Raw genomic sequence first — 19,399 nt, 5'->3', positions numbered from 1 at the left:
CTGAGGCATTAAATACTAAATAGTCTTTCAGCTACTGTTATGGCTCTTTCTTCACTATTTATTGGAGTGTATTGAAAAGAGTCATGGTAAATCCATTAAGCATAAAACAAAAAGGAAAAACAAATATACATTAAAAAGCACATACCTATTTACTGCATCATCAATAAAAGCTTTAATTAAAATTATATTGGGGATTTATCCAGGAAAAAAGGCAAGTTTAAATGTGTTATTAAAATATGTTCCTTAAGTTACATGTTTTCATTTAAATGAAATATTAATGTAGGATTAACAGTTTGTAGAAGCTGCCACTGCTGTTCATAAGAGCAAAGAAAATATCTATTAATGTGGGTTATCACATCAGTGGAAAACTGAAATAGCTGTAATTAGTGCCCAACACAAACAACATAAATCTTCAGTTGTTGAGTTTTGCTACAAGTTACAAAATTAAGAAGAAAAAGGACAGCTTCAAGATGCTTCTCTTTATCAGCTTGTGCCATACATAGCAACAGTGAAAAAGGCATCACAAACAATCAGTTTTACATCGCTGTTTGCAGAATTCATATAGGCATTTGGGCACTGTAAGGTTAGGTGTTCAGCTTGAACAGTCCCTTTTAGGCTGGAGCTGCAGCCTGTCAAGCTGGGGTCCTTAGAGAACTGGTACATGGCTGCCCTCCCCAGAGGGAACTTGGATCTTGCAGACCCATTGCCATATATGAAAAAAACAGAGAAATCATGCAGCTATTTTGTTCATCAGTCTCAGTGTAAAACAGGGATATGAGATGGGGCAGAGGGTGAAATGAGGGCTCACTGGCTCTGTAGGCTTAGCTAATATCTAGCTATGCACTTAGTGAATTTGCACAAGGTCAAGTGTGGTCAACAGCTAAGTGGAAAATTACTGAGATGGCAGAGAAGTAAGCTCCAGAAGGGTACCCAACACACCCACCCTGACATATGTACCCAGCTAATCAGAGATTATAAATGAACAAATTAAGATAAAACGTTTGGATTTGCTTATACTGCTGGAAGAGACACCAAAGCTCAATCACCAAAGCTACCTGGAATGAATAACTCAGTGACTGTTTACTGACCTGGGTAATCATTTAGTCACTATGATTTCAATTGTATGGACACCACGTTTTCTCTGGCAAAGAAATTCTCTGCTTTGACAGCTGGCCTGTAACCTGGTTCCTCCACAAGCTGGAGGGTTAGTACCTGAAGTCCAGTTTGCACAAGTTGTTGGAAATTTCTGCACAATGTGTTAGCTGTGAAAGTTTGGGGACCAATTATGAGGCTTCATATTTAATTTATTTTAGTGTAGGAGGTCCCTCACATATTCCCTGTAAAAACAGAGGTTTCCCCCAAGCCAACTGTTCAAAATTAAACATATTTCATAAAAAAATCATTCACACTGTGATATGCTTTACTGAATGAATTTACAGACCATTTTCCCCATTTCTCTTTAATTCAACTAATTTCATATAAATCAAGCAAGGACCTCTGTACTATGACATTTAAAAAAATGAGAATATGCCTTCTGCAGCCCACTACAGAGTAATGGTTATGCGTTTCACAGTCCATTTTTCTCTTACCATCAGGGAATCCATCCCAGATTTCCAACCGGTCGTAGCGACAGAATGCTCCCCCTGGAGTATTTGAATCAGGTTCTAGCTCAAAGCTTTCAAATTCCAGTATAATCTCTGACATCTTTGGTGCAAAGATAATATAAGTGCATTCAAGGCTATTGGGATATTTTTCAGGGAATCCGGGGGACTTTATCACTCCACTTGATGCAGTAAAGTTTCTGGAACATTCAGGTCCTGTAAGAGAAAGAGAAAAATCACCTGGGTTAACACTATGCTACTAAGCAAAGTAGTTAGCTGGAAAACAAATTAGGTTGTATTGTCTCTCCAGCAGCAAAGGTGGCTTTTCAATGAAACACCTCATTTTAATCGCTGCATTAATCATTCAGCCAGCTTGTTCCTATTATTGATAGTCAGGTTTTAAACGCAATTCGCATATACTGTCTGATCTCCAATTTTCAATTTGTATGGAACAATATGAAAACTTGTACCAGCTCTAGAAAAAATTATGACAAATACAAAGTCATGTGGGAACAATGAAAGTCTAAGCTGCAGAAATCTCGACAGAGCCCTAGAGAAATAATTATAGCCCCTTCAAGCTCAAATCTTTAAATCTTACGTCTGACAGGCTTTTATTGGTGAAATAGAATTTTTTACAAAAGCGGGTGAGTGAATTCAGTAGAGGGAGTAGTGGTTTCAGATTCCTGGAGCACTGACTCAGTAACTCTGCCAGATGTGACCTATGCCTCCTTGACAAACTAAATGTGAAAGGTAATTCGTACATGTACCAAGGGTGAGTGACTCATTCTGAGTGGTGTTGACACAGGTGCACCAGTAAAATGTTGCTGTTAGTGCAGGCATGATAAACTGTGTGATTACAGGCAGTGTTGCTAGAAGTCACCTAATGTCAATGTTGACACACCAGCTTTCCCTGATGTCCCCACCATGGCATAATGGGATGCTCCAAACAGGGCTCTTGGCGGAGCAGGAGAGTGGCAGTAACGATGCAAGGATATAAAAGGCCAGATCACTGGGTTTGCCTTTGTGAATACAGGGGACTAAAACTGGAGTCCCTCTTTTGTTGACAGATCGCATTTCTCCTTTATTTAGGTCCCTCAGGAATCCTCTCTGTGGATCCCACATCTGCAGGTGTGCTCAGAAGTCAGCCGCAGGCACTGCCCACACATCCTCCCACAAGGTCAGCAGAGGTAACCCTCTCTGACTTTTGACATTCTGAATTTAATGGAAATTATTTTACAGGATTTGGGGCATTGGTGGGCAGCAGCGGACCTGGGGAGTTTGAGTAGGATGACTCAGATGAAGGTCTTTGGACATGGAGTAAAGCCACAGGCAACACACTTTGGTTGCAACAGGCAGGTCTGTGTTGGAGGATGAGTGTGTACGAGGTTTCAATTTGGATGAGGATACCCAGCATCCTTAGAGACTGTAGTCAGGAGCCTTAGAGGATTTCCAATGCTTAACACAGATCATTGAAGGAAAACAGTCTGGCTTGTTGCATATATGAATACTGTTATTTCACCATAGAAAATGTTTTCCTTGTTAATGTGCCAAACATTATTACCCCCCACAGATCTGGCCACATCCCAGCTAAATTCAGCATGCAAGAGAGAGGTCTGACTGAATTTAATCAGTTCAGGTATTTTTGTCCTTCAACAGACACTGATAGGAAATGCTTGAGCTATCATATCAATATTCAGAACACTTCATGGCATATTTTGGAAGATGTAGATATTAATGCTCATGTAACCTGACCCATTCCAATTTGGGAAATTACATTTTGCCTATAATTAAATCGCCCCCTTACACATTAGTCGGATATTTTTCTTCTCTCCCTGTCATTCCCTTGTCTCCTTGTCATGTATGGGAGGGTTATATTCTGGTTGTTGCTCCTCACTCCCACCAGTAGCTGCTGTTCCAGGATAAAATAGTTTTGCTATGCCATTCATAGCATAAAGTGCTCTGTGCTCCTCTTGGAATCCAATAAAAGATGCAATATAAAATGTAAGCCAGGATCATTATTGCTTTATTAAATACAGCCAGATCCTGGCTCTGTGAGTGCACGATCGTCAGGCTCCTTACACTCGCACATGGTATCTCAATACCAGCTTGCTTTATTTTAAACACGTTCAAGTCAATCTGGTGCAAGAGACAAAAACTGTTTTCAGAAGAGCTGCCTCACTAAAATACCCTCCACAGATTCTGACCCTTTATTGACACTGTGAAGAAGCTCCAGGAATTAAATCAATGCTGAGGTTATGAGGAGGTCCATGGGGCGATCTTAATGGAAAACTGGCAGAAAAGGTTCTAGCAGAGACCTGACAGAATAGATACTTCTGAAGTGGAGAAACTCATGTATGCATCTCATATCTACATGTGAAGAGATATGAGCTGAAGGAAAGAGAGAGAGAGGAGGCAATAGAGAGAGCAAAGAAAGAGAAAGAGTTGACATTGGGAATAATTTCATTTGCTCTCTGTAGGTGTCACTGAGCCAGAAAATCATTTGCCTTCTTGATTGACACTGTCTTTTCTTTCACTTTACACCATTTAGTTGACTAAAGTTAGGAATGTTGAATGTGAACCATGTAGATCCTCTTCCAGTGAATAGGCTACTCATCCATCCTAAGATAGGCTGGCTGTTGAAGCCAAAATGATGAACATTTCAGATGGGCTAAATGTTGGGCAATATGCATTTCATGTTTTAGTCTGGAATTCAACTTCTTCAGTGTCTTTCTGGCTAAGGAGCTGGATGAGAAGTAAAGGCAGCTCCTACTTTCAAAGCCCATACTTCATTTATCGGAGTCATTATGCGTGCTGCTCTCTCCTTACAATTTCCATGGCGTGCAGCATTTTAAGCATCAGGTTTAGAATTCAGCTTAAGACACAGGTAGCGTAATGCAGTTTTTCTTTTAAAAAAGTAAGGATGGTCTCACAGGAACAATGGGAAAAAATATACTGTGTGCTGGAATGCAGCTCAGCCTTCAGCTCAGCACCACAGGGCCTTGGGCTTGGGATAATTTTAATACTTCTCACACCTGGGAAATGATGAGCTGAGTTGTGAATATGCTAAAACAAAGCATATTAGTCTAGTGTGAGCAACTGAGCTTCGCCTGTGTAACAGGGTGAACTGGTCAGCTTTATTAGGTACAAATATTAAAATGTAAATTTGGAATAGCATCTATGCATTAACTCAGAAGTTAAAAAGGGCTGTGTTCCCACAGCAACTGTAACTTGCATACTTTGTGTACACACAGCATTTTCTAACACTGTACCTGGTGATAACTTTCCTGCCTTAATATACAGTTTATGTGGAATGAACTAGACTTAAAGTTGCTCTGGGAGCCATAATTTTGAGTTTCTTGACTTCTGTGTGTGTAAAATCACATTCATAATGCCATCTTAACATGGTTAATGTATATCACTGAGAGATGTAAATGACCACACAAGGAAATAAACACAATGTTCCTGTCAGAGCTCTGAGTTGCCACTACACTATTAGGAAATAAATAAAAGCTTTTTTCTTGAAAACACTCAGTTGCTAATATAGATTGTTTCACAGGTCATTCTTTCACTTCTTCTTGTGTTTCATCCTTGTTCTTTACGAAAGATGGTACTGAATACATAAGCACTGAGAAACGTCAGGACACAGTTTCAAGAGTTTAGCCACCTAAAGACATGAAAATAAATAGACATATTTTTTCAGGAAAGCTTGGTGTCATTTGGATGCTGAGTTCTTTCAAAAAATGTGACCCTGAAGGTCACCAAAAGAATTTCTAGGAGCCAAGAGTGGATTTACAGACAGGGAAGATGGTGAACAAGAAGTCTGTGGCCCCAGTTAGCACTGTGCAGAGCAGCAATAGCATGTAATAGAAAAGAGACTTCATTACTGTGCTTCTCCTCATTAACAGTACAGCTGCCACCAAGCAAGTGTGCTGAATGCAGCTGAAAATCTGGCTCTGGTTTAGGTGTGTTAAAAGGACTTGAACTGCTTCTGAAAATGGGGCACTGTCTGGGAGTGGTGTGCATTGGAAATTCGGAGTTTTGAGCTGCTTTTGTGAATATAGCCCTAAACATTGATGTTGATGTCGGGTTTTTTTTCTATAAAGTTAAGCTTATTGTCTTTTTATATAGTATGAGTTTTGGTCCTGTATTCTCCAGGCATGGAATATATGAATTATTTATCTCCAACCTGCTATAGGGAAGGTGTATGCCAAAAAAAAAGAACTTACTGCCTTTCTAGCTATTGACTCAGAAAGAGAGTTATCAAAGAGGGACTGTCTATAGATCTGGTTAATCCTGGACTGTCTGTTTCTCTGGGCTTTCTCTGTGCCCTATACAGCTATCTGTGCTCACTACCACTGAACTCCTGGCACAAGAATCCAGCAGGTCATGCCCGTGAACAGTGTGAGCTTCTCCTCTCCTTTACCTCCCAAACATGACTTGTGAAAGAAAGCAACAGCAACATCATCTGCTGCCCATGTGTACTCTGGTCCTTTCCAAGCCCACAGCCATCTCTTGGGAATGCAGAGCAAAACACTAACCAAAATAAGTCAGGGACTCAGAATGTTACAGTGCTGTTAAGGCAGTAACATTGTAAATCATACAGTAATTATTACCACAAAAAAAAAAAAAAAAAAAAAAAAGGTGGGGGTGGGGGGTGGGGAAGAAAGCTAATGGTCTTAAGATGGTCCAAAAAACCAGCTGATGAAGACTATCACATTACACCCAGAGGAGTCAATCCTCAGATGCAGCTGACCCACTGGATTCATAATGATTTACACCCATTGAATACATGCCCTGCCTTGGAATGACAAGGGTAATACAATTTTATCTTCCAAGTATTTTCATGCATTCCCCCCATTCCAAAGAATTACGGTGAACTTTTAGATGCGAGCAAAAATCACAAGTTACAAGCTATATAACAATGAATTGTTTCTCACCTCTTTTGAAAACTTCATAACGGATAGAAAATCCTGCTCCATGTGTCTCATAGTCGGAAACAAATTTAATAAAAAGATATGGCCCCGAAGACACTAAAGGAGGGGGAGCAATTTTTCCACAGTACTTTCCCCATAAGCGTCCTTCAGCATTATCTCCATCAATCACTTCAACATAATCATACCTGGAAGATAAATGGAAGGAAGAAACTTTTAACTTCCGGGAAAGAAGGAGACCTAATTAATTTAGAAACCATAACACAACATAGATAATCAAGAAAAATGCTAGCTTGCTTGGAAAATGCATTATGCTGAAAGATGTAAGCAAAATGAAATAATTAAAATGGACTACATTATGTCTGTAGACATCATCTGGCAACATGGAACTATTAGGAAGAATGGTGTCCATTATGCTTGCAGACAATGTCAGCTAAAGTAACCAATTAACAAAAAAAAAGGAAATCTCATGAGCACAATTCTGTATTATTAAATTGTGTTCCTTTGTCTGTGTAGTGTTGTTATCAATACATAATGCATAGCATTCTTTTCAAACTGTGAAGTTCTGTTATGAATTCAAAAATGTCTTTTTGGCTGGAGCTCTTTATGAACAATACTTTGATTTCCATATGCTGTCCTCCAAACATATGTCCACAGAATAATAAATAAATCCCTAAACATTAGATTTTGTTCAAAACTCCACCATGTTTCAGATCAGTGGTAGAAAAATCTGTTATTTTCCTTGTTAGCTGGACAAATAGTTTGGAGCAAATCACAGAATCTACACATCAGTCACAGCACTTGTTTTTTCTCAGACAAAACAAGTTTCATTACAAATCGTCTTTGCTTAGGTATTTGAATCGAGAAGTGCACGTTATAATGTTCGTACTTGTACAGCATGTGATTACTGAACAGGCTGGGCCAAATCCTCCCCTGGTTACTTGCTTCCTTCCTAAGGACTTTATGAGGAAAAGCATATAATAATGCAATAACGATGGGTAGCAAAAGTCTGCCTGGGAGCGACAGTCACGTTAGGGTTCCTCAGCCCTGTCACCAGAGATGCCGACACTTGGGGCTTGGTCTGACGCATTTGGTTTCAGAGGCTGAGGAGAGCCCAGGAGCTGGGTGTACAGAGCCTGCCAAGAGAACACAAGGGAGAATAAAAGTCACAGGGAGGCAGAAGCTGCAGGTGTGGAGACAGGTCTGTTTTTAAGTTTTATTAGCAGATGATTTCACTCCACCCCGGACAGGGAGGAGGAGCAGCCACACTCTGTAGAATCAGTTTAATCCTCTCCTAAAAGGTGGTGGCATTTGGAGCCTGGGCTGTGCCCTGGGCCTCTTTCGGACTCGGGCGAAAGGCTTTTCTCCGCCCCTCTGTCTTTGTGTCTCAGCCGTGCTGCTGTTTTATTTAACAAGTTGCTGTTAGCCAGACAATCTCATTTACTTTTCATTATCCTTCTACGACTGACATTAAAACGTTGCCATTAATTTGTTTAGACCTTTATTCTACTGTTATGTTCACTGAAATGTTCCAAGCATATTAATATACAAGGAAGAGGTAAAAATGACAGGACAATAAAGTGTGCCTGACGTTTTTAAAGAGATCAAAGGAAAAAAAATGTCTTCATGATGACCAATGTCATTTTTAACAACTCTGCTCCAAACCGTCCAGGGCACATTACTTATGTTTACATGAAGCCCCGTGAGACAACTGCAAAGATGATATCACTAGTTAAAGTGGACGGCTTAAGGCTCCTTAAATTAAAAATGACATTACCTCATCAGTTAAAATTGTGTGCCAGCTTTGGTGTATATCAAGTAGAAAATAAAGCTGACACTGATGGAACTGTAAGCATTAACATATGTGAAATATTGTGTTAACTGCATTTCCTCTTATGTATTTGTTTTTTCTAGTAGCAATTGCTCAGCTAGTTAGGTTCACTGTCCCATTTCAGATTGGTGGAAATACAAAGTGGAAATGTTTATTTCTGAGATAATTTTACAGATACTTTAAGTAGCCTGCATTTTTTCAAATTAGACTTCTGTTCTTTGTATAATTTCATTATGATATAAGTATAACAGGATTTGAGAGTTAGGACACTTGTAAAAAGACCTCAGAATTGCTTTTCTTTGGGTTTTATTGTTTGTTTGGTTGGTTTTTTCCTTTAGAAATAGCCTTAAGAATACTGGATCTAGGTTCCCTGCAAAACCTATTGGAAGTACTCAGGGATGCAGTCTGCTAGTTTTTAGACTTCAGGGAAAAAACAACTGTTGAGAATTTTTAACAAGACAACCTTTCTCCAAATAATTAACTGCTTCTTAAAGAGAAAGAGTAACCACATAAAAACACAGCATCAGAGTGACAGTCTTCGCTTTTCTCCCCATGATGACATTATTTCACCAGTTTCCCAGGCTCCATCCATCTTTCGAGCCACAACAGTAGATAAATTTTCAAATTAATATAAAGAACCCTATTTCTGAATTATTAAATGATACGAGAATTTTTAACTAAAAATGCTAAGTAAATTTTTACATGCTTTTTTACTTCATGTATGAAGAAGAAAAAAAAATCCCCAAAACTTTGAATGCAGTATTTTTATTCTGCTACACCTTAAAAACAGACCATCTTCTATAGTCTTACTAAGTCTTTTGTATACAGCCAAAAAAATAATTAACCTGTAAGTACCAATTTTGCTATTATATGAAGTAAATTCAGGAAAAAAGTATTCAAATTAAATTCTGTCACTCTCTTAGGTTTCTACCTTTAAGCGATAGCCTGCCCACACCTTTCCATTGTCCCTTATAGTGACAGAATTGTAATTTATGGTGCTCTTTCTGGCTGCTGTGCAGTTGTAAATGACACAATTTGGTTACTAAAAGGCTGTCTTCTAATGGATTTTGCAAGTTATAGGTCATGCAGCCCTGTGGAAGATTGGAGGATTTTTCAGTTTTTTTCTTTTGCTTTGAAAAATTACTGACAGACAGGAAAAAGGCTTAGCTGTGAAACAATAGGTACGAAGTACGATTTGAAAAGGGGAAGCTTTAGAGATCAGTGCTACAACCTTCATATTCTAAGGATCATGTCTTTCTCTTGGCAGCTAACAAATGGATTTGGATTCTCCCACACTGGCGGCAACTTCTGATATCTGGGCTGCAGTAAATGAGTATCTATATTATTTTTTTCTTAGGGAAATGAAATTACTCTGGATTTTACTAGTTTATACTTGGAAACCAATGTCCTGCTGTCATTTTTGCACTTTTCAAAATCTTACCAGAGACCATAGTGTATCACAAACAACTGTTCTCATAAATAGGAGAAAGTACAGTCACAACTTGAAAATGGAGTTGCTGCCAAGGAAGCTCAGAAAGCAGCTTGCATCTCCCTCTGGACTTGGTAGCAGTTCTTCTCCATAAGTTTGTCAAGAGAAGATGCTGTGCCAGGGATGCAGTTGGCACATTGGCATCCCTGTGAGGAGACTGAATGTGTCACCTCCGCAGCGCCCAGACAGTCTTGGCGCACAGCCCAGAATACTGAGTTTGCAAATTTGGATTTCCCACTTGGCAATTCTTCGCTCAGTTACTGCTGTCAATGGTGTGGCAAATATTTCTTGTAATGTTATAGTCCTTTAGGGTTTATGGCACAGAGATGTAAATATAAACATGGTGCTAACCATTGAGTGTAGTTTCAGGTGAAAGACTAGAGCACAAATTCATGTGCGAAAATAGGAGATACCTGCCCAGAAGAGGGGGTAATCAGTGGATATGTTCATGGAACCACTATGCTACGACGCAAAAAGCAATTCCCTTTTTGCTTGTCTGGGTCTTTCTGGATATCCCATTTTTGTTTGCTTTCTGTTTGCACCCTCTGTGGTGTGCAAGGAACGTGTGTGGCTCTCAGGTGGGAACCTGCTGAAATGCACTGCAGAGCTTGCACGCTCCTCCCAGCTGGTGTCTGAACATACCATTACTAGATGGTCCTACTTTTACGGTTCAGTAAAACAATGTCTGGGACAGATTCCCATTGGAAAGATGAGGGAATCTAGAATTCCTCGACAAACTCTTGATGGAATTGCAAAAAACTTGCTTTTTTTTGGAAAGTCTAAGTTATGGGTTCAAGGAAAAGGCCAAGCAATACTATAAAATGAGCACTGGGCAATGAAAAACATAAACAGCTGCAGAGTACAGATTTTGGTGAATTTTCTATTTCCAGTTTCTAGTAGGTGATAACAGTGCTTACGTCTGGTTTCAGTTCTGAACGTGCTGGCGACCCCTGAAATACACCATAGCACGTTGTACTGCAGAAAGTGAAGTGAAAGTGCTGGAAAGCCCTGCCTGCTGCTGAAGCCAGCCACTCTGCCAAGATACATTCCGCTTCTATGCATTTTCCTATTATTAGGGCAGTGAGATGCCTTTTGCCTAAAAAAATTCCTTCCCAAGATATATGCAGAATTCAGCTGAAATCTAAATATCTGCCATTTAACCTTATGAAACAATCAGTGAAGCATATAAATCTATAATTTACATCTGAATACGCCGTATTTTTCTGCAGCCTACTATGATATGCATCTATAGGGTGGTTATGAGTATTTCAGTTATTCACCTGTTAGAATGAAAAGATTTCCCACCTCTCTGTTTCTTTGATCACTCTGATTCCACTTCCACCAAGCTGCTAAATCTCTCCCTGACACAAATTATCCACCCTGGTCAGATTATCTCTGAGAATTTTCTTCTTAGTATGTATCTTTTTTTTGCCTCTATTTTATAAAGAATTTTTCTTTATTCCTCAGAAGGCTCCATTTTAGCTGAACAGAAGGCATTGCAAGAGGAAATCTAAATAAAGAGTTTCAAGTTGTTCTGCACCGTGGATTTGTGCCCCATTAGTGACTGAGGGTTAGAGGTGTGGGATTTACTGCGGTGCTTGTGGCAGAAGGCAATCTGTATCCCAGAGCTAAAAGCTTAAGAACTGCAGGCTCTCGAGGGACACCAACCTTAAACCCAGTTTATTAGCAAGAAGAAAAAGAAGCACATGCTGTTAAAAATAAAAAATTAAGCACGGCCCCAAACGGGCTGTTTTTCTGCCTGTAACCTCAGCGTCTGTCGGGTTGCTCTCCATCTGAGCCTCCGAGCAGCCTGACTGCTCTCCGGGGCCTCCTGTGTCCCACCCTGGCGAGGCGACCTGTCTAATGGGCGTCTGAGGGGCTGCCCCCTCCCGTGGGGACACGTCAGCCTTCCCTGGCAGCTGGGACTGCCGACGCAGGTATCCACGTGGAGGTCGTATAACTCCTCATGCGTGGGCCCTCAAAACACACCTGGAGGGAGGTGAAAGCTGCACGTGGCCCTCGGAGGATCCTGGGTGACTGCTGGGTCTGCAGCAAGGCACCAGGCCTGAGCAGGGCATGGGTACTCCCTGAGCACCGGGAGGCACGGGAACTGCAGGGAACTGCGGGGTTTTTTTTTGCTTTTTTAGCCCCTTCCCAGTGTGCTTGGTGCCATGGAGTCCTGCGTGGTGCATTCCTGCCTGGCTCTTTGCTCCCATAACACAGTGCAGTCTTCTCAATGGAGAAGTCTTCCTCCATCCTGCCAAGTCAACTGTTGGTGTGGATGTGTCTTTGGCAGGATGAGCGAAGTGACCTTTTTTTTAATTCTTTCTTCCTTCCTTTCTTCCTTTCTTTCTTTCTTTTTCTTTCTTACTTTCTCTCTTTCTTGCTTTCTTAAGTCTATTAGAAAGCTCAACAGATCATTTCTCTGAGTGTGGACACATATACGGTTGAATTAGCAGCAGCCAGGCAGTGCAAACTCTGTGAGAAAGAGGGAGGTGGGAACCAGTGCCCACGGCAGGAGGCTTTTAAGCTGGTTTTGCTTGTACTGGATTCATGATGTGGATGAAGCCCCCTAAGGGAGGCAACGTATCATCTGGATCCCACAGTCCTCTAAAATGCTGGCTATTTAAATATGCAATTTGCAATCGATTAATGATTTGTAATTTACTGAAATCCCTGTCAGTTTGGGGGGCCTTTGTTCCCATTGATCTTTTGTGAGCTTGTGTTTTTATGGTCTTCACCCAGGGCCAAAATTCACTGAAGTTACTCATACAAAGATCCTGTCAACCTAAGAGATTTCTGGGAATAAGGCCATTGGGATTTGGCCACTGTTCAGTAATTTACTAATGCCATTAACTGACAGTGGGTCTCCATTAAGAATGAACTAGTGAGGGTCTATTTTAGTACAAGACAATGCTGTAGTGAAAAAGAGAAAAGATGTAACAAAGACATCGATGAAGATCTGCAGTTACCCACTGTAACAGTTTGATCGCGACTAATGTTAGCAATAGTTTTGTTATTACACTCGTTTCTGGAATCATCTAATGCCTTGAGGTTTGCCCTTTCATTTTAAAATTAAGCTTCTAATTCTCTGCTGAACAGAGGAATCTGAAATACAACATACCCTAACCAATAAAAGTTCAAAACCCAGAAGAAATAAAAATAATCACTACTATTTTCAAATCTGATTATACTTCATCTTATCACATGCTTCTGGTTGTTTGGCTCATGCCTTTTGAATACCTGGGACTGGCAGAACTGAAGATCTGAACTAAATAAGAAAGATTATATCTGCACTTTTATCTATACAGCTCCACAGAGAACAGTAGACAGATCTTTAGCTGCTGCAAATGAGATTAGCCCCTTTATGTCAATGGATCTAAGCCAGTTTACACTGATATATGGCTAGAAAGGGTGCAGGTGGTGACAGAATATTTTGCCTTGTATTTACTTAGTTCTATTCCATTTAGACCAAATAAAACCTGGAAAATTCTTCAACAGAAATGTGAACACCAGGATTCACTCTGGGAATGAATGTAACAATGTCATGCAGAAAATGAAGAAGAATCAGAGGTTGTGGTCCAGGTTTTGCCATTTTAGTATTGAAATGTCCTGGGGGAAGTAAAAGCAAAATTCATCTGCTAAGGTCTTCAGCATACCTATCTGCAAAAAGCATTTTATCAATGAAAAGATTTGATCTTGAAGTTAGGGCAAACTCCACTGATTTCACTGCTTGCCACATACTGTAATAAATTATAATATAATGATCCCAGTACATAAAAATGAAAATCTCTTCTGGGAAGAAACATTCAATTTTAAACCTCTTCAGTGAAGAACTTCAGTTCATAACTTTCTGGCATAGAAAAATGCTATCTTTTCATGGAAAAAGGTTTCTGTCTGTCAAATAAGACAAATTTACAAATCTATGACTTCCCCTTTAAGTGAGGGAAAAAGAAACACTTAGCAGTTTAAAGACTTCAGAGATGAAGGAGCTTTCTAGTGTCAAACTGGTGAAGTTTAGTATTTATAGGAAATTCACATGCCTCTAATTACTCTAAACTCAGTTCCCAAGTAAAATATGCCATCTGGAAGATATTAGAGTCATTTACAACTTGTTCACCTCCCTATTTCACTGCAAAATCTTACCTCTTGCCAACTTTCCAGTGTTCTTCACAAAATAAAATGCAGTCTAATTTTTACTGGTTGTTTCATAGTTACTTTATCTACATTGAGCCAGCTAAGGGCTTAAGAAACTGGAAAAAAATGTGTTTTTTTTAAAGTAATTTTCTTATTATTCACTATACCTCGACTTTATATTCTTTCATACGGACATTTCAGGTGTGAGGGTTACGCCTTGGCTTAGTTTAGTATTTAGCCACTAATTTGACATGATTAGATTTCAAAAGATATTCTAGGTGATAAGAGAGAGAAAAAAGATGGCACAAGCAGTCATCTTGTGTAAGAGTAGGTTCTTGTAAGCCAAAAAAAATTATTTCCAAAAACTCAATTATACAGTTTTGGTTTTGTTTTTATGACCTCCCAAGAGACGCCTATCTATCAGAAAACTTCTCGTTAGTTGAGCAACTTCGTCCAAGTATGCCAATCTGTTTATAAGTGAAGCTTTGCAACATTCCTCTGAGGTAAAGTTGTCATTCTCATTTTACATATGTGGAGACAGAAGAGAGAGACTGAGTGCCAACAGTCTCCCAGAAATTTTGCAAACATCAAGGAACAAAGCCTAGATAGCCAGATACTGTCTTTTAAATACAAGAGCCCAGTCTAGCTCCTCCTGAAATAATGGAAAGATTCCTAACAGCTTCTGTGGGTTTCAAATAAAGCTTCTTAACAGAGGCTCAAAACTTGGAAGTTTTCTTAAGCCACAGAATGACTGGAAGAAGGGGCTGCAAAGTCTCACACAGTCTCACAAACACATTTGTGTGATTTCTGTAGGAGAACTAGACTAAATTACTTGCATACAGAGACTCATGCATATATACACACTCATGCTGCTGCAAGGAGTCAAACACTATCTGTGTGCCTTTATATCCATTAAACATTGTTTTCATGTGCCTGACTAGTTTAATGATTTGTGGTTGGATTAGTACTGTTAGCATGTACTGCTGAATTCACTAAAAAGCCTGCTTAAACTGGTAAGTTATAGAAGCTTCAGCTTTGCTTCCTCGAACGCCTAAAGAACAGAGAAAGAGTTGTATCAAACGAAGATCAGAATCAATTGTGATTTCTTTTTCTTTCCACGAAAGTAGAAAAGGAATGCTTTAAAGTGATGGCAACCTTGTAGTACTCCATTTGGGAGTTTTGAACTGCTGATTAATTAGTAATTATCCTGTTGGGATGTATGTGGTATATTAATCATAACCTTAGGAACTTGACTTTTAAAAGTATTAAGTGGATTTTAGCTTTTCACAGAAACTGTGAAAGTTCAGAACATAAAGTAAGTTCCACAATTTTGAAACTCAAATATTTGTCCCTTGTGGGCTGTCTACAACCTCTCTGAGCAACACCCATAATTAACGAAACTAAAAGAGGCTAAAGGAGAAAGGAAATTGCAGACATACATATCAGCTTTAGAACACAAGTTATGGCAATTTTCTTCCATGGTAACCATGTCCTGAAGCTCTATAAATGCAGTAAAATGATGGGTATTTTCATTTATTTCCAGTTAGGAACTATATTAAGAGAGTATTAAGGATGGAGCATTAGGCACTTGGAACTCAATATTTCTCACTGTTTTTCCCTTTGTCCTGATTTCTGCACCACAGTCCCTTTGGGCAGACTGTTGGCCAAGTGAAAAATCCACTGTGGGATTAGTGTCTTCATATACCTAGTCTGTATTGATATAAATGATTGCTATGGGTCTTCCTTGCCTGAAAGTGACACATGTAAATGAGTGGATTGATTTTTGCTGAGACTGAATCTAAAACCTGTGTATAGCTACACGACTAGGCATACGTACAAACAAGTGGAGTTATTGGAAAAAATACAGCTTTGTAGTCGAAGCTTTTGACTCATTAGTGTTTAATCATGTACACATATTAGAGCTTTTCCTGCGTTTTTTTTTTTTTTGGGGGGGGAGAGGGGGCAAACTCTCTTAAGCTGTCACCAAGAAAAAAAGAGTTTGAATTACATAAAGGAAATCAAAGCTGTCAAGGCTTTTCTGGATTGAAAACGGAGTCCTAAAGTGTCTGAAATGTGTGGCATTATTAGCTAAACATTCTCACAATGGTCAGAAGACTTCTGGCAGTCTGTTGTAACACTTAAAGATGAAAACCATCTCTCCTTACTTCTTTCATATGATACAAACTTGGAAAGACAAAGTGCCTGGCCATAGCATCTAGAAGTGCTCTCTGGCACAGGAGGCACACAAAGCTGAATAAGAAGCGTTTGTAGTTCAGAGATCAACCCACATACAATGTCTGCATGTTTCCTGGCGGGCCGTTATCTCAGCACAAAATCATTTGGTTGTGTACATTGCCACTTTAACAAACAACCCTTAAGCAGCATGAGTAATACGCATAGCTGGCAACTTTAAAGAAGCCCTGGCTTTGTGAAATCTAAATGATATTTCACAAGAGCAGTGCAAGGAACACTTACTCATGGATGGTGCTTTCAAAATTCAGCCTTCTGATCTCCATAAGTGTGGTTGAAGAGCTGCCTGAAAAAGTCCCACGGTTCTTCTTCTGTTTTGCAACGGGGACACGTGTATGCATGTATGTGTCTGTGTTTCTGTGTGTATATTTTTACATTCTTTGTACAAAAAAAGACCTGAATCATTTTAGCTGTCCCTTTCCAAAGTTCATTCTCAAGCAGAGGAGCAGCCTGGGAAACTTTCAGCCTGGAAAAAGTGCATTTCAAAACAACTAAAGCAAATGAGAACAGGGAAGCAGAGTGGAAACCTTTATGCGAATTTAACTATAGTAATTGTTACCAATCCTTTTCTATTAATTTGTTGTCCAATTTCAGTACAGACATTATGAATAAAACTTCTATTGATAACTTAGTGTTTCCTTATAAGTGTAGTTGGGTTTTGCACACATCAGTGTGTCAATCTAGCGTGTTAGTACAGACCTTCTCATGGGTTTCTGCTCTTGAAATCTACATTAGGAAATTCAATAGCATCCTCAGCATAATTTTCTTATAAAGTACGTGAAAACTTAATGTTTATTGCAAACAGATCGCTATTTCTCTTAAACTCAGTTTCATACAGTTACAGTACGTTGTTTTTGTAATAGAGCTCACAGTTAAACTGTACCAATTTGAAACATCAGTATATAAAAGTTTGTCCCATTGACCAATTTTATTACCATTTTATTGTGTGTATCCTTGAACTAAAAAGTATATATAACTTCAATGAATGAATTTATATTATGATAAAATATACCATAGATGTTTAAAGCTGTTAAGCCTTAAGTTAGTTCATTTGTATCTTATATCACAGAGAATGTCACAGTTTTTATGAGTTTTGTGACCTTACGATTTATATGCATCTTGAGAAATAACTATGTGTTTAGAATGGAGGAAAACAGTGGCCAATAAACATTCCCAGTAGCCTAAAAACAGGAACAGCTTGTTAGCTGAGGTCAGCCATATGACCCAGCGCCTAGTGAAACTGCATTGTTATAGCTGGAGCATGGGGCAAACCAGCCATACAAAAAAACCACCCCAGTGATCCACCTCTCATAAAAATGTCTTTCTTAGAAAGAGAGGCATGTGATAATGACTTACAGGAAGGAAAATGTGCACAGCAGATCAGCATCATCCCTGGTACAAATTTACAGAGTTTACTGGAGTTGCATCAGAGCTGCATTGGCCTGCACTTTTTTAAAATGGAAAACTAAGTTGAAAACCTGCCAGAATTCTCAAGTGTCTGCTAAAGAATTTTTCATAGTTTTCTTCTGGTACTAAATACTTACTTGTGAAAGCAAGCAGGAAAATGAACATACACACAACACAAACACATACACAGCTCATGGGCTTCAGTAATTGAGACCATACTGCATACATGCACGCCAGCTCAAATCCCCAGCAGGAGCTGCACAAATGTCGAGCAAGTATTCATTAGATGGGACTGAGTGTGTCTTCTTTCCGCTTCCTTTTCCTCCCTCATCAGTGCAACTTCTTGAGATACACTCTCCTAAATCTGCTGAGCATGTGGACCTATACTCTGAAGGCTAAATCTTGTCTGCAGCCGTTGGCTGTGGGATGGCCCCTGCCTTTGTAAGTCAGGACTAACACACTCTCACAGAAATTGCTGCTTTTGAGGTCAGCAGCAATGTTCTCCTAGAACCACTCTCTCCCATCCTTGTCCTGGCTGCTTTGACAGCTGTGATCCAGAAAAACAGTCTTCAGGAAAAGGCTGTTACTGGGTCCAAGAAAGCATGGGATAATGATGTTGATTTGTCTTCTGCATTTCATGGGTCACGCTTCTGTCCTTGCTTTCTACTCAGGGGAATGGACAGTGTGACATGAGGCTATAATAATGTATTACCTGATATTTCAAGGGGACCTGTAGTAACTCAAATGAATTGCAAGCACAAATGGTGTTGCAACTTCTTTCCTTTTGTTATCCATAAGAGAGTGGTGCTCTATGTCTTCATCAATCACTTACAACAAATAAGCCTTGAAATGCAATAAACCACTACATGGCTTGTGATAACACCTAGTCTGCAATTAAATGGATAAAATCCTGATTTGATGGCTTTTGTTTCGTTTACACTTCTAGTCAGGTTTCTATTAATGCTTTTACTTTTGTTTGTCTACTTAGTAGTGATGAGCATACAGGAACAATCTGTATAAGACTCTGTGGTATTAAGCATTGATTCTTTCCTCTCCTTCACTCATGGCAAGCAGCACACTAACCCAGACAGACAAGCCGTGAAATATATTTGGGCCGGATTCTCTTGTACGTGCAGAGAATCTGAGCAAGATAACGCCATGCTTTCCTTTGCGGTTTAATAATGCAGAAGACAGGCTTTCACACACTAGGGAGGACAAGGTTTGTTTGCCTTACACATTCTTAAAGGTATAAATTGCCCAAAACAGTAGTAGGAAGTCTGGGAAGGAAATGAGATAATGCCCCATCCCTTTCCTCACTTCGAGCCGCCTGAGCTGGCTCACAGAGATGTCTGGCTTGCACAGAAGGAATCAGGGACTCCTTTTGGCAGCGCAGCCTCCATCCTCCTGTTGCAAACCCTCCCCGTGCTGTGTTGGAGGGGGTGCAGCTCCCGGGGTGCACTGCAGGTCGCAAGGTGCAGGTCTGGAGGCATCCTCCCTCTGCCAGTGGTACAGCCAGACACTGTCACCTTGTAGCATGTTAATGAAAGGGAAACCTGCAGTTCTGCTCTCTCAGAGCTAAGATACAGAAATAACCAACATCACACCCAGCCAGATGATATGCGCATCGTGTTCATCCCCTACTCTGAATAAAACAGTTGGTACCTGGCAGGGGGAGGATCTGTAGTTGGGGGAATCTCAAACTTTTTGTGAAAAGCACTTGTTTTTCTCAAACTGAAACATTATTTCCATAATT

General features: G+C 39.8%; 1 protein-coding gene across 2 annotated transcripts in view; it reads right to left on the bottom strand.

Annotated features, from left to right (window-relative positions):
* Positions 1-19,399, bottom strand: part of NRP1 (neuropilin 1) — a 115,616-nt gene that overhangs the window by 61,080 nt on the left and 35,137 nt on the right. For both annotated transcript variants that reach the window (XM_075046197.1, XM_075046205.1), the window contains exons 4-5: positions 6,539-6,720; positions 1,590-1,817 (exon numbers count right to left, since the gene is read on the bottom strand). In XM_075046197.1, the coding sequence (XP_074902298.1) occupies positions 1,590-1,817; positions 6,539-6,720 (410 nt within the window). The remainder of the gene's footprint in view (positions 1-1,589; positions 1,818-6,538; positions 6,721-19,399) is intronic.

The sequence above is a fragment of the Buteo buteo genome, chromosome 2, assembly GCF_964188355.1.
Source record: "Buteo buteo chromosome 2, bButBut1.hap1.1, whole genome shotgun sequence".
In the NCBI taxonomy this organism is placed as follows: domain Eukaryota; kingdom Metazoa; phylum Chordata; class Aves; order Accipitriformes; family Accipitridae; genus Buteo; species Buteo buteo.
Note: the sequence above shows the minus strand (reverse complement) of the source record. Positions and strands in the feature narration are given on the sequence as shown.